The following is a 15038-nucleotide window of genomic DNA, read 5'->3' as shown; positions in this document are numbered from 1 at the left end:
AATATACGGATAGGGGGCAACCCTGCCTCACGCCACGCTTTAGAGAGAATCTTGGGGAAATACCAGTGGCAAGCTTTATGGAGCTGTTACTATTGGAATACAGTGTCCGAACGGCATTACAGAAGGACTGACCAAACCCAAATTTATTTAAAGCAGTAAAAATAAACTCATGCTCTAAGGAGTCGAACGCCTTGTAGAAATCTAAAAAAAGAATAAGACTATCATCCTGTACAAGTTCTGGGTAATCTATTATGTCTAAAATTAATCTTATGTTGTTTGAGATATGACGATTCTGCATGAAACCAGACTGACTCTCATCAATAACTTTATCTAATACAGGTTTCATTCTATTAGCCAGAATTTGTGCCAATATCTTATAATCATTATTCAGTAAAGAGATTGGTCGCCAATTGTCTAAGAGCAAAGGATCCTTTCCTGGTTTTGGAATGAGGGTGATCAAACCTTGACATAAAGTGGGAGGGAGTGCACCTCTATCCATACTTTCCTTAAAAACTTCTAAAAGAAACGGGGCTAAACTGTCAGCGAACTGTCAGTTCCAGGTGATTTGTTAATCTTTAGATGTTTTATAGCATCTGCAACCTCAATCAAAGAAATTGATCTGTCGCAAAGCTGACTATCCTCCTCATTCAGCTGAGTCATTTTGTCTAAAGAATTTTAAAAAAAAGTCAGACAAGCTTCAGGGCAATAACTAGAAGAATAAAGTTTGCAATAAAAGTTTGAACAATATTTTGCTATGTGCTATTTGCTATGCTCATCTAACCTGTGCTGCAGGTCAACCAGTTCTATCTTATCAGATTCACTGAGGGTGTCTATTGGTTTGGAAGTAAGGCATGTGATCTTTTGTATCACTTGCGTCTCATCAGATCTTCTTTTTTTTGCTAAATCACTGCTATATTTTCTAAAGAATTTTCCAATTTCATATTTCAAAAGTTCCCAGTTACTACAAAATGTATTATTTGTGAGAGCTTTACTCCAATAAAGTTTAATGAATCTCTGAACTTCACAAATCACTTCTTTATGCTCAAGAATTGTCACGGCTGCCGGCGTGAGCCGTGTGGTGTAGGAGGAAAAGGACCCAAAATGCAGGCAGTTGACTGGTGATGAGAATGAAGTTTTATTTACAGAAGTGGAGCGACTGAACAGGTAGTGAGACAAGACGAATGACTGAAAAAACCTAGACTGGGAAAACTAAATAACAAACCTAAGCATGAAACGGGGAGCGGAGAATGCAGAGAGACGTAGTTACACCGAGAAACACAGACGATCCGACGATGAACAGAAGCCAACACACACTATAAATACACACTAGGTAATGAGGAGATGACATGCAGGGGTGGACACAGCTGACACTAATGGACATGATGAGAGGCAGACCTACAAAGTAAAACCGGAAACACCCAGACTGTTTTGCAACAAAAACACAGGGACCTGAACGGAGCACAGAGGGGAGACACAGGTAGGGATAATAAACACGACAACCAACCCAAAGAATTAATACAGAATCAGAATAAACACCAAACACAAGATGAACCCAAAAAGAAACACAAAACGCTGGGTCAACGACCCAGGATCATGACAGTACCCCCCCCCCCCCTCAAGGGCGGGCCCCAGACCGCCCAACAGAAGCACAAAAAGCGGCCAAAAACAGAAAACAACCCAACCAGGGCGGGCGGCAGGGGACCAGGAAGGAGGGACAGAGCCCAGAAAGACCCAGGAGGTCAAGTTCAGGGGGCCGACCCGGAGGCCGACAGCGCAGGAGGCCAAAACAGTTCGGTTCTGGGGGCCGACCGTGTGGACGGCAACTGCGGCGACGGGCAAACAGTTCCGGGGGCCGGCCACGCGGAAGGCAGTGGCGGCGACAGAGCAGATCCGGGGGCCGGCCACGCGGAAGGCAGTGGCGGCGTTCAGGAGGGTGCTCAGGTCCACGGTGGCGGACATGCCCAACAAGCGGCCTGACAGATGACCGACGATGTGGAGGCGGTAGTAGGGGACCTGAAGGCTGCGTGGCCCCTGCAGCCCCAGGCGAAGCGGAGGCTGGACCAGACGAGGCGGAAGCGGAGGCTGGACCAGACGAAGCTGATGAGGATGACGAGGACGCTGAGGCTGGACTAGGCGAGGCTGATGAGGATGAGGAGGCTGGACCAGGCGAGGCTGATGAGGGTGCTGGAGCCGGACCAGGCGAGGATGAAGACACGGAGGCTGGAGCCGGACCAGGCGAGGATGAAGACACGGAGGCTGGAGCCGGACCAGGCGAGGATGAAGACACGGAGGCTGGAGCCGGACCAGACGAGGATGAAGCAGTGGCTGGACCAGACGAGGACGAAGCAGTGGCTGGACCAGACGAGGATGAAGCAGTGGCTGGACCAGGCGAAGCGGATGAAGCCAAAGCAGACGCTGGACCAGGCGAGGAGGATGAAGCCAAAGCAGATGCTGGACCAGGCGAGGAGGATGAAGCCAAAGCAGATGCTGGACCAGGCGGAGCTGATGACACTGATGAGGAGGCCGGACCAGGCGGAGCTGATGAAGCTGAAGCTGGACCAGGCGACGGCGAAGCTGATGAAGCTGAAGCTGGACCAGGCGACGGTGTGGGTGAAGACAGGGAGGCTGCAGCTGGCGAGGATGATGAGGCTGCAGCAGGCGACGGCGTGGAAGAAGCTGCTGCTGCCCGCGGCGTGGATGAAGCTGCAGCTGGCGAGGATGATGAGGCTGCAGCTGGCGGCTGGACGGGCTCCTCGGGCCCTCCAGCTGACGAGGCAGGACGCTGGACGGGCCCCTCGGGCCCCCCAGCTGACCAGTCTTGGGGCTGGACGGGCTCCTCGGGCCCCCCAGCTGACGAGGCAGGACGCTGGACGGGCTCCTCCGGCCCCCCAGAAAAAACAGTCTCAGAACCAGTGGACACTGGAGCCCCTGGCACACACAGAACAGAACCAGCAGGTGCGGAGACCTCTGGCAGAGATTGAACAGAACCAGCAGGCACACGGGCCTCTGGCAGGGACGCAACAGAACCAGCAGGCACACGGGCCTCTGGCAAACATAAAGCAGACGGCAGCTGCACTGAGCAGTGACTCAGCTCAGGCAGCGACAGTCCAGTGCAGTCCTCAGCTGGCTTCTTAACCTCCAGGGGTCCAGAGTCAGCTGGGGGCCGAAACCCAGCCTCTGGGGAGGCCCTGGAGTGTGTCTCAGTCTCAGAACTGGCCAGCTCTTGAGGAATGTTTCCATTGTTATTGGGTTTGTCTCTCTGCTTAGAGTAAGAAGTTGTTGAACTGTCCGTTATGGGTTGGCTTGCATGTACAGGAGGAGTAGGTGAAGGTGATGGCTGAACAGGTGGTGGAGCTAATAGCTGACCTGCAACCTGAGCTGGTAACTGAGCTAAGGGCAAGTGAGCAGCTGATGCTGGAGACTGAGCTAACGGCTGTGCTAACAGCTAGAAAGGCGACTGCTCCTGAACGACCTGCCCTGGCTCCTTAACCTCCAGGGGTCCAGAATCAGCTGAGGAAGGTGGCTCAGCTTCTGGGGAGGCCCCGGAGGGGGTCGCAGTCCCTTGAAAAACAGGGCTAGCTTCTCCAATCCTGGAGTCAGTATTAACCGTACCCTTTAAAGCATCCTTGGATTCAGAGGGTGCATGAAGAGAGCCCCTTAAATCCCTGGGACTGGAAAAAATGGTCTCCGAAACCACAGTCTTTAATTTTGCCGCTTCAGCATTAACTGAGACAGTGATATCTGATCCTGAGCCCATAGAAACTTTGGATTCAGTCTCTGGGGTAACACTTTGCAGTTCGGAGAAAGCAGAAAGACAGTCTTTACCACTCACCACAGCTGGCTGTGTCATAATCTCAGAGTCCAGCTGAGGAGAGGAGCGCTGGCGGCGCATACGCCGTTTCTTGCGGGAGGAGGCGGCGGAGAAGACGACAGAGGAGGCTAGTGGTGATGGGGAAAAGGAAGCTGGCTCCTCATCGTCTGACCACATAGCCGCGAGGAAAGAGGCAGGTGTGTAGTGATCAGAGCGGGACGCGGAGGCTGAAGAATTCCTTGGCACCGGCACGGAAACAGCTCTCCGCGGTAAAGTCTGCTGCTGCGTTGCAGAGATCTCCATCGGCTGCGACTGCAGCGAGGCCTTCCGGGAATCGACGCACTCTGACCGCTCCCGAGCCCGCCACGCCTCCTGGCCTCGGCTTAATTCTCCCATGAAATCTCCATAGCAGGAAAGCTCACGAAGGAAAGGATTTCCTTCGACGATCGCCTTAATAGCGTTTAGTCCAACAGAAATTGTCCGTGGGTCTGTGGCGCGGGTTATTCGGCTCATCAGACACTGTACGCGGAGAATATCTTCCTCACGGGCGGAGCCTGCGGGGTCCATAGTATGGTCGGATCGTGCTGTCACGGCTGCCGGCGTGAGCCGTGTGGTGTAGGAGGAAAAGGACCCAAAATGCAGGCAGTTGACTGGTGATGAGAATGACGTTTTATTTACAGAAGTGAGAACAGGTAGTGAGACAAGACGAATGACTGAAAAAACCTAGACTGGGAAAACTAAATAACAAACCTAAGCATGAAACGGGGAGCGGAGAATGCAGAGAGACGTAGTTACACCGAGAAACACAGACGATCCGACGATGAACAGAAGCCAACACACACTATAAATACACACTAGGTAATGAGGAGATGACATGCAGGGGTGGACACAGCTGACACTAATGGACATGATGAGAGGCAGACCTACAAAGTAAAACCGGAAACACCCAGACTGTTTTGCAACAAAAACACAGGGACCTGAACGGAGCACAGAGGGGAGACACAGGTAGGGATAATAAACACGACAACCAACCCAAAGAATTAATACAGAATCAGAATAAACACCAAACACAAGATGAACCCAAAAAGAAACACAAAACGCTGGGTCAACGACCCAGGATCATGACAAGAATGGTACTATTTAACTTCCAGTAAGAGGTTTTAGTGATTAGGGAGGATGACAACGGGATCGATAAGCTAACCATTTTGTGGTCTGAGAGTGGTGCAGGATAAATATCCGTTTTAACTTTTTCTAAATCTTTTGAGATAAGCCAAAAATCGATACGTGAGTGTCTGGTTTGAGTCTTATTACACCATGTATAAGCTATCTGAGACGAATGAGAATCCCTCCAAGAATCGACTAAGTTGAATCTTTGTGCAAACAGTCTTATGAATGAGTTAGTCTGAACTTCTAGAAGGCCATCTGTCCAAATAGCTGTTAAACACTGTATTAAAGTCTCCACCAAAAATAATAAAAGAATTGGGATATTTAGATAACCAGCGCAGTAGGCGCTCCTCCAACCTATCAAAATATAGTTTATTCTCCCTCTGACAGTTAAAACCATACACACTGACTAAAATATAGATAGAGTGTGCAGCCTCAACTATTAGAAAAATGTAATGACCATCTTTATCTATGTCAGAATTCAAGATTTTACCATTAAATCTTCCTTTAAGTATGCAGACACCAGCAGCATGCTCTGTACCATGGGACATCCACAGATCATCTCCCCATTGCGATCTCCAAAATGTTTTTTCTTGTTCTGTTGAGTGAGACTCTTGTATAAAACAGAAATCTGAATTGAACTGCTTGCAAAACAAAAAAATAGCCTTACGTTTAACATTGTTTCTTAAACCTCTTGCATTTAAAGAAATAACAGACAGAGAAATAATGATAGTAACAAAAATTAAAAGTGACAAATAAGAAAAAGCTTAAACCAAGTAAATGAAGAACAGTTGAACCTGGTCACTTAAGAGAGTCCTATATAAGATGAGAACTGCAACCCCTGAGTTATGGAACGCCAGGACTGCCATAATGAATTAATTAAATACACCATTAAATAATTAATTAAATGTGGCAATAATTAATTAAAATTGGAATTAATTAATTAAATAAATAGTTATGACACATGTAATTAATTAATTATTGACACATTTAATTAATTATTTATGTATTTCACATTTTAATTAATTATTGACACATTTAATTAATTATTGACACATTTAATTAATTATTTATGTATTTCACATTTTAATTAATTATTGCCACATTTAATTAATTAATTATTGCCACATTTAATTAATTATTTAATGGTGTATTTAATTAATTCATTATGGCAGTCCTGGCGTTCCATACTGAGTAAGGAAATTGTGAACTTGAATAATAATAGGAATACAATAGCCTAAAACAATAAAACCAATGTGGTAAAAATAAATAAATAAAATAAATAAACGCTTCACATATGAGCATTGAAAGGGAGCTTAATAGAAATTTTCTTGCTCCATTTAAATAACTAATTATTCAAAAAAGAATAAAAGTAAAAAATAAAAAGAAGCTTATCCAGCTTGCTCATAACATTTTCAGTAAAAAATATTGCAGCCAAACTGAAGACCAATAAACTTATAACAAATAAACTGCATCAGTTTAACTCTGATCGTTTTATGAGTCCAACAACAAAAACAAACAAACAAAAAAAGAACGGCAGTGAAACCAAGTTAATCTTAAGATACTTCAGTTTTCACCTCAAAATGCCTTGGATCAAATTATAGGGCTGGAAAAATCTCTTTTCCCTCCACGAACGCACGACCTCCTACGAAGAACGCCAGCTTGTTTTCGTTGCGCGCAGCTTCCACAGACGACCAGAGTCTGTTTCTTCGGGCGCGGTCGTTAGGGGACAGATCCTCAGCCAGCTTTAGGTTGTTACCTTTCAGGTAGGTGGACTTCTTAGCAGCGCGCCAGACAGCATCGCGGTAGATCCTGGATGTAAACTGAATGATGATTCCCCTGGGTTGGTTGTTGTTGGACCTCTTGGGACCGATGCGGTGGACGGTGTCAACGACGTCGGGGAATTTATCTTGCATCTCCGGTATGACTGATCTACAGACTTTGATTACCTCCTGCCGCACGTCCTGCTTGTCCCTCTCGGTCAGACCGTAGAGCTTCAGATTCCAACGCCGTGAATAGCTCTCCAGGTGAGAGATGCGCTTTTCCTGTGCTTCAGCGATTGCTTTATATTTTTCGAGCTGTGCCTCAACACTGACAACTCTGCTCTTCATATCATTTAACTCAGCACAGACAGCATCAAATGACTCCTTAACAGCTGTGATATGTTCAGTGTTCTCTTGGACAGCTTTTTTCATCTCGGAGATGGCTATGGAGTTGTCACTCACCATTTTTTTCAAGTGTCTGACCTCGAGTTAATCAACATGGTAAGTGATGAGAGCTGGGAGAGAACCGTAGATGTCTCCGTATCCGCAACTTTTCTTAGCTTACCCGCGGGAGAGGCACGTGGAGTGATAGGGAGAGGGGGAAACTCTTCTTCCATCCGTGAATACTGAAGCGGTTCGGAAACTGCCTCCAAATAGTCGTGCATGGAGTCGATGAGAGTATTTTTAGTGTCGGCGGGCATCTCAGTAGCGAGAGAAGACTGAGCAGCTTGGCTAACATTAGCAAGCTTGCTAACGGAGCCGCTGTTAGCATGCAACTTCTTAGATTCGGTCTTTCTCTTCTCGGGTTTGCTCATTTTGGTTCACAAATAGATACCAAAATGAGAAGTAAAAGATGACTATTGCGTAGGCGTAAATAAAGTCTCTGTTCACTGTGTGTAATATATATTTTAAAAAAGGCCAGGTTCGCAGAGCTCAGCGATATGTGACTGCTCAGGGCGCCATCTTGGGCTTCCCCCCCCCCCCCTCGAAGAGTCACGATTACGTTGACTATCAAAAGTCGACGCGTTGTTTGAAGCTTTGTAAGATCCCAAAAGACGCAGGAATAAGTAGCAGGATTTAAGAGTGTAATAACGGACTGAAACAGAAGAGGGCAGCACTGCATGTACAAGGATGCCAGCTGCCGTTAAACCCCGAAGAAGAAGAAGTAGCTGTGTCCCAGAATTCATAGCGCAGCCCAGCTCAGTTTCCAACAATGGCGGCAGCTAGTTAGTTTTAATATTACTCTTATTATTCTTTATGGGTCACAAAATAAACGTTTCACATATTTTCAGGCGAGACTGTAGCTGTGTCAACCTCAAATATCTGCTCAGTTTATCAAGACCACATATTTTCAAAAGCGCTCCGACGTTTTCGGAGACGTCTGTTACCCACTAGCTCGATAGCGAGCCGGGGGCAAGGCTCACTAGAGCCGTGAGAACACCGGACTCCCGGCAAATCGTTTTCAAACCCACCGCAGTCTTTCGCTACTCAGGTTAAACATATATAGATCACTTAGATAACTTAAAAATGTTATCGTTTGGCTTTTTTTTAGTATTTTATTTGTTCCTGAGTAAATCGGTTTGGCTGAGATTAAAGTTATAGTTTCTGTAAGCAAAGCAAAACTGTTTATGTGAAAAACTGTAAAATATAATTTCCGTGTTCTGTAAAATATAATTTCAGTGTTCTTTTTACATTTCATAAGAGTAAAATCCTTGTAGGAGTAAATGTATCCAAGCTTCTGACAGATGTCACAGATGTTTAACTTATTGTTGTTTACTTGTAGTGTACAATAAATAATCAAAAACACAGGATTATTGTGCAATGCTTCATTACTCATTAATCTTACAAATGTTGAAAGGTAAAAGTGTTCAATAAAATCCTAAATATTGCAAAATGCTGTAAGAACTCTTCTTTTGCTGCTTTAGGTCACATCCCATTATATTGACTACTGTACACACACTAGTTAATATTTAAGATACAAAAAATACTGGTTTCTGTGCATGCATCTGCAGTGAAGGTGTGTGTTGTTTTGCCATGCAGCTTTTACTTGCTTAGGCGCAGTCAAGCACTCTTCTTCATTTTGCCTACCATGAAGTCAAGCCAAAAAAACAAGAAAAGAAAAACGATTTTTCTGGTATCTGAACTATAACAGTTCCCTGAACTACCTCTGATAGTGTCCTCATCATCATAACATTCCCTTTATTTATGATTAGTTATCTTCATCTTCAGAGGTGTGGGTGACAGTTTTAGTGTTTGCTTTAAATAACAAAAAACAACAAAAACTCAAAACAAAAACTTGAAATATATATATATTCTATATACATATATAGAGATGCTCACTCCTGATTGGACACTGAGCTGCACCACCTTCTCCTTCACTCCTCCACCTTGCTGTCCTCTGTGCTCTCTCTCCTCCATCTCCAGGGAACAAATCAGAGTCTGAGCACCAAACCTGTGGACTGTTAATCTGCAGATAAGAAGGAAAACACGCAGAATTCTCATGTTTGCCATTTTTCATACCGTATTATTATAGTATATTAGTTTACCAGTCCAACAGATTTATTTTCCCAAATGGATCATTTCAGCTTTTGCCACACTGGTCCACTTGATTGTCAAAGTGTATTAGCTCTTTATTATTTCTTTCTTTTCTTTACTTTGAAATTATTACAATCAGAACGGACAGGACTGGGGATGGGAAAGAGAAAGATGAAGAAAAGAGAAGTTGGGAAGATGCTCAACAGAAGGAGATGGAAAGCAAAAAGATAGGAGAAGAGAGACACAGAGAGAGAAGACACTAAAAATCTGTTTGATCACCTGCTGGAAAAATAAAAACAAGCAAAAAGAGAAAAACACAGTAGCGAAACCACAGCAAAAACCAACATAAGCACAAGTTATAGTAAATAATAAATATCTCCACATCCCGGAAGGGCCTGATCGAGCCACAGGGGCCATAAACTGACAGTTTATTTATAACTAGAAATAATAAAGCAGTTGACGTGTTTCAGGCTGTGACTTTTAGTATCTGTTGGTACTTCATCACTTTGAATAAGTGTAAGTCAACACCAGGCCGCACTTTCAGTCTTTCCATTAAACAAATGAACAACAATCCATTGTTTTCACCATTAAACAATAAAATATGCTTCTTGACTCCTTGATGCAGGTGCCCACCTACGACCTGGTTTATTAATACTAAGCTAAAGAGGAAAGCAACTCACTGTAGTTCTCACAGCTCAGGACAAGCAGACACCTGATGTTGAGTGACTGAATGGAACTAAAACAAGAATTCATAATTATGTTTGTCTGCCATGAACACGTGATGATAAAACTCTGCATATGCAGTCAGGAGACTGATGACCTGTGAAATGAGCTGTTAGAAATGTGCAGATATGTGTAAACATTGATCAGCATTTAACATCCAGGATGGAGCAAAACTTCTGACCTGCATGTATGAGAACCTTTAATCACATCATCTTTGTAGTGAAATAGCTGATGACTTTGGGCAGGGATAGCTCAGTAGGTAAAGTGGTCGCCCCATGATCGGAAGGTCGGCGGTTCGAATCCACTTAACGGCTACCCTGAGGTACCCCTGAGCAAGGTACCGTCCCTACACACTGCTCCCTGGGCGCCTGCTTAGTGGGCTGCCCACTGCTTCACTGAGTGAATGGGTCAAATGCAGAGAAAAAACAAGTAATTTCCCCATGGGGATCAATAAAGTATCCATTATTATTATTATTATTAAACGTTTCCATGTAATTTATCCACAGTGAAAAATCTTCACTTTGCTGGATCTGAAAATCACGTGTTCATTTCATTAGACACTAGCAATACCATTAAACTGGACCTTATCATTATCATATAGCACTAAATGTGAAACTGTGTCATATAACAATCTATATATGTAATATGTGTTTGCCTGAATCTTCCAGCACAAACAGAAAGACGAGCTGTTGTCTGAGTATCAACGCAAGTACACACCAGAAATCGTTCAGTAAAGACAAATTTAATAAATGAAAGCTGGTGAGAGGGCCTTTGATGTTTCTCTTTGGATCATCCTGTTGTTTGTCTCCCAGTGTCGTTACTGCTCCTCTCCTTTCAAAGACAAACACCAAATAACACCAAATGAGAGTGAATCCCTTCAGAAACACTCCTGGTTATTGTGAGCAAACGTCATAACATGATGAATGTATTTACCATTTTACTGAGGGAAAATCTTCTGTGTGGAGTTTCTTCTCATCTTGGCTCTTTTTCCTGACTTTTAGAAACAAGAGGCAGAAAAGAAAGAATAAAAGTTAAAACCTCAACAATTTTTTTAATGTTTGGGATGTTTTACAAACAACCTTAAACACTATTTACTACTTACCACTTTGTTCATTCTTGCTGACGTTCACTCTCCTCATCTTCTCTCTAAAGGACAAATGACAGAAAAGAGGGAATCAATTTAGTAACTTTATCAACCAGGTGAGCAGAATTTTAGATATTTATCAATATTCTGATTAAAAGCAGAGTGAATACTTATCTTTTTACGAGAAAGGGTTCAATCCGTCCTGTCTTAGGTCTTAATGTCACCTTGGCTCCTCTGTTTTCTCTGAAAAACAAAAGACAAATGGGAAGAAAAAAATTAGTAAATGATTTCAGCAACTAGAGGAAGTGTTCACTGAGGAGGAGCTGTCATAATAATATAAAATCAATATATACTTATCTTTTTTTTAATGACAGTTTAGGAGGAGCGAAGCCAGCGTTTACAGAGCACGCTGGCTTCGCTCCTCCCTCCGCTCCTCTCTGAAAGTTAACTGGATAAAGGATAATAACAATTAATAACATCATCAAAACAGACAAACCTGAAAGAATTGCTGATCAGAGCTGTGACAGAGTCACAGATTAGTTGGATGTATACTTATCTTTCACAATGAGAGCGTTTGCATAGACGTCTCTTCAGGTCTTTTTATTGTTTTCTCTCTGGAGAGGAAAGTGATGAGACTGATGAGGAAATACCAAATACAAAGACTGACAAAGGGAACTGAAAAAGTCTAACCAAAACCTATACTGGGGGAAAACTGTAGGAAACAGAACTACTGAGGCAAGGAAACACGAGGGGACGGAGACTAACACTCTGACAAGGGACAAAGGGAGACTGACACTATATTTACACACAGGAGGCTGATTATGGGAACTAAGGACACATAGAAACACAGCTGAACCGAATAAGAAATGAACAACAAGTCGAAACAAACTCTAATGACAGTTCAACCAGTTTCTAAACACAACAAATAACTTTCAGGATGTTTCAACAATGTGTAAAATGAGTTCTTATCTTTTTTTGTGAGAGGGCCTTCAATGTTTCTCTTTGGATCATCCTTCCATCCATTTCTTCTGCTTAACCATTGGAGCCATCCCAGCTGTTATGGGGCCAGAGGCGGGGGTATAACCTGGACAGGTCAGTCTAACACAGAGAAACAGACAACCATTCACACTCACATTCAACCTAACTGCATCTCTCTGGACTGTGGGATGAAGCTGGAGTACCTGGAGGGAACCACAAAGGCGCCAGGACTGTCTTGCTCTCAGATGACGCCCGTTCACGCTGCTCTGAAGACCCTCAGTTGTCTTTGGATCAAATAACACCAAATGAGAGTGAATCACTTCAGAAACACTCCTGGTTATTGTGAGCAAACGTCATAACAAGATGAAAATATTCACCATTTTACTGAGGGAAAATCTTCTGTGTGGTGTTTCTTCGCAGCGTGACTCTTTTGCCTGACTTTTAGAAACAAGAGGCAGAAAAGAAAGAATAAAAGTTAAAACCTCGACGATTTTCAAATATTTTAGGACATTCTTTTAGAAACAACCTTAAGCACTGTTTACTACTTACCACTTTGTTCAGGCTTGCTGACGTTCGACATGCTTCACTGTATATTATAATCTCAAGCGCTTCCTTGCTTGAGTCGGGCTCCGGATGCTGCTCTCTTCCTCCGCCTTCCTCTTAGCACGCTCTGCCGACATATTTAGAAAACGGCAGAGCACCGAAGTGAGAACTCTGCCGTCCGCGCTGTAGTCTGTTACTCTCCAGCGGTTCTTCATCTCAGTGTCCTCTGTTTGGTAAACAGTGGAGATGACTCTGGTGACGGGGAGGCCGTCGACAGTCAGGGTGCGGACACAGTTCCTCCGATCTGCCTTCAGCACAGCAAGATCTGCTTTCTCTGGAAGAACTGGAGTCAGGAAGCGTGGATGAGAGCTGGAGCCCGCAGGCGGCAGCATCATGCCAGCTGGTGAGTCCGTAGGAGGAGAAGGAGTGGTGTTCTCTCTCTGGCTCTGCCTCACATGGACAAATGGTGTCGTCACCAGGTCCCGGTGGAACCATCCTTTAAAAGGTATGCAAGGAAAGTCCTTGGACCCAGTCACCAGGTTATGGTAAAGAGTGAGGACCAGGTGAGTCATGGAGTTCAGATGCCTCCTGCTCAGTTCACGGTTCCTCAAGTTAGTGACGACCATCTGAGGTGCAGTGACTGGACTCACCAGATCAGCTACGAGAAAGCAAAGCGTGCGTCTACGTTAATCATGTGATCACACAAATTAAAGCCTGAATTTAAATTGTCCAGACATGGCTTTACATCATCATAAGCTCTTCCACACAAACAGTAAGAAGCTCCCAGCAGAACTCATTGTTTATGAAAGCCTTCACATTTTTCACCTGGTAAAAGTTTTCATGTGTGTAAGGCTGCGTGGATTTTCACTGAGGTTTTAATACGCATTCACATTAAGGAGTAATATCTTCATATTAGTTGAGCATCGATATTTTGAGGATAAAGCAGCTACATTTAGGTGAGAAACCTCCCACCTCCTTATTGCAGGCACACACTGTTTCAATCTCAAACTCATCCTGCGACTCTGTGAACTTTTAAAACTCCAGCTTCTCCAGCTTTACACATTCACAATCTATGAAACGTTCACGTATAACTCAGCGCCAGCAGCCCAAACATGTCAACTCAAACCCTCTACATGCAAAAACGGCCGCGCGCTGACGTCAGCGTCCTCCAACGCCTTAAGTCGTTAGCAATTAAAAAAAAACATGGCGCCATCTTTATAGTGTACTGGCACATGTTAAAATTGATGTTACTCAAGTATGAAACATCTCATCCTAAATGTTAACACTCATGAAGTCCTACTTCCAAACAATAAAAGACAAAAATCGAAGTTGTATTTGTTTGCTAGCACTCTGACATATTAGCCTGCTGTACTCACCATAGCGTTGATCTAACACCTCCTCAATGAAAAGGGAGAGCAGGTGCATCTCGCGACTCAAGTTTGAAGAAGTCATTTTGCAAATCCTTCTTGAAGATTTTCAAACGTTAGCTGTAGCTTGAAAAATCCGAGTTTTCACAGCACTAGTGGGAAAAAGCTCCTGTTTGCGCTCAAACGTGAAACCCGAATTCCACTTTTTCCTCCTGCTTTTATACCTGCACTCAAACACGTCATCATCACCATGACACCCAGTGCCACCGAAAATCAATTTTATTTATTTAAAATAAAGTTCGTCTAATTATCATAGATTTTAAAAAATATATATATTTCTCATTTTATTTTACTGCTTTATTCATCCTTTTTAAAAAATATATTGCCAAACTTTGTCGTTTTAATTCTTTAAAAAAATCATTAATTCACCAGTTTACAAAAATGAAGATCGATATCTGAAATTTAAATTAATAAATAAATAATTACAATTGATAATGGGTTTTTAGCATTAAAGAATGGTTTTTCAGTGCGCTTTAAATGTTATCAGAGCCGATGTTGTGCCAAAAAGTGATCGCAGTCCAAAAAGTGATTTACGGTATTGAAACGTTTGTTTGTGTCATGACATTTGTAAACAGTTGATGTTTAAGGTGCAGTTCATGTGGAAGCCAGAGGAGGGTGGTGTTTTGCGCACAATACAAAGTGATGGCGAAACCTAAAAGACGGTGTCATGTCTGCTCCCTGAAGCAATCTCATAACAGTTTCAATCTATTTCAAGCCAGTTAGCACATTTCTGTTATGAAGTGCAATCATTTTTTGGCAGTAAACTTAAATCCTTTTATTATGAATATCACATTCTCAGATTTTCAAGAGAGACCAGACCAATAGGGCAGCAGAAATCACAAAAATAAATAAATAAATAACAGTTTTATAAAGATTAAAACAGTAAAAAAAATGACTGGAATGATTATGATGTATAACACAGAATATGTACAATAACAGAGTTATAAACACACCTTGAACACACGTGATACTTTTATTTCATCTATAACCTCTGTGCAAATTTTGTTGAC

At 43.2% G+C, this 15038-nt stretch overlaps 1 protein-coding gene and 1 long non-coding RNA gene across 2 annotated transcripts; both read right to left on the bottom strand.

Moving 5' to 3' along the window:
• Positions 1–8535: 8535 nt before the first annotated feature.
• LOC143412725 (uncharacterized) lies at positions 8536–11459 on the bottom strand. The gene is made up of 5 exons (XR_013093269.1): positions 11251–11459; positions 11099–11138; positions 10930–10990; positions 10714–10827; positions 8536–9205 (listed from the first exon to the last, which is right to left on the bottom strand). It is a non-coding gene; the product is annotated as an uncharacterized LOC143412725 (long non-coding RNA).
• Positions 11460–11486: 27 nt separating this feature from the next.
• Positions 11487–14189, bottom strand: LOC143412724 (uncharacterized). The gene is made up of 5 exons (XM_076874399.1): positions 13978–14189; positions 12608–13259; positions 12436–12496; positions 12262–12342; positions 11487–12178 (listed from the first exon to the last, which is right to left on the bottom strand). Exons 1-2 carry the CDS (start codon positions 14051–14053, stop codon positions 12652–12654), a joined length of 684 nt encoding a protein of 227 aa, XP_076730514.1. The 5' UTR covers positions 14054–14189; the 3' UTR covers positions 11487–12178; positions 12262–12342; positions 12436–12496; positions 12608–12651.
• Positions 14190–15038: the final 849 nt, after the last annotated feature.

The sequence above is a fragment of the Maylandia zebra genome, linkage group LG15, assembly GCF_041146795.1.
Source record: "Maylandia zebra isolate NMK-2024a linkage group LG15, Mzebra_GT3a, whole genome shotgun sequence".
Lineage (NCBI taxonomy): Eukaryota > Metazoa > Chordata > Actinopteri > Cichliformes > Cichlidae > Maylandia > Maylandia zebra.
Note: the sequence above shows the minus strand (reverse complement) of the source record. Positions and strands in the feature narration are given on the sequence as shown.

Bases quoted from the DNA above. Each gene is read 5' to 3' on its own strand.
- LOC143412724 (XM_076874399.1), bottom strand. From the start codon at position 14,053: ATGACTTCTTCAAACTTGAGTCGCGAGATGCACCTGCTCTCCCTTTTC. The intron at 13,260-13,977 runs GTGAGTACAGCA...GCTTTCTCGTAG, and splicing joins GGTGTTAGATCAACGCTATG to CTGATCTGGTGAGTCCAGTC.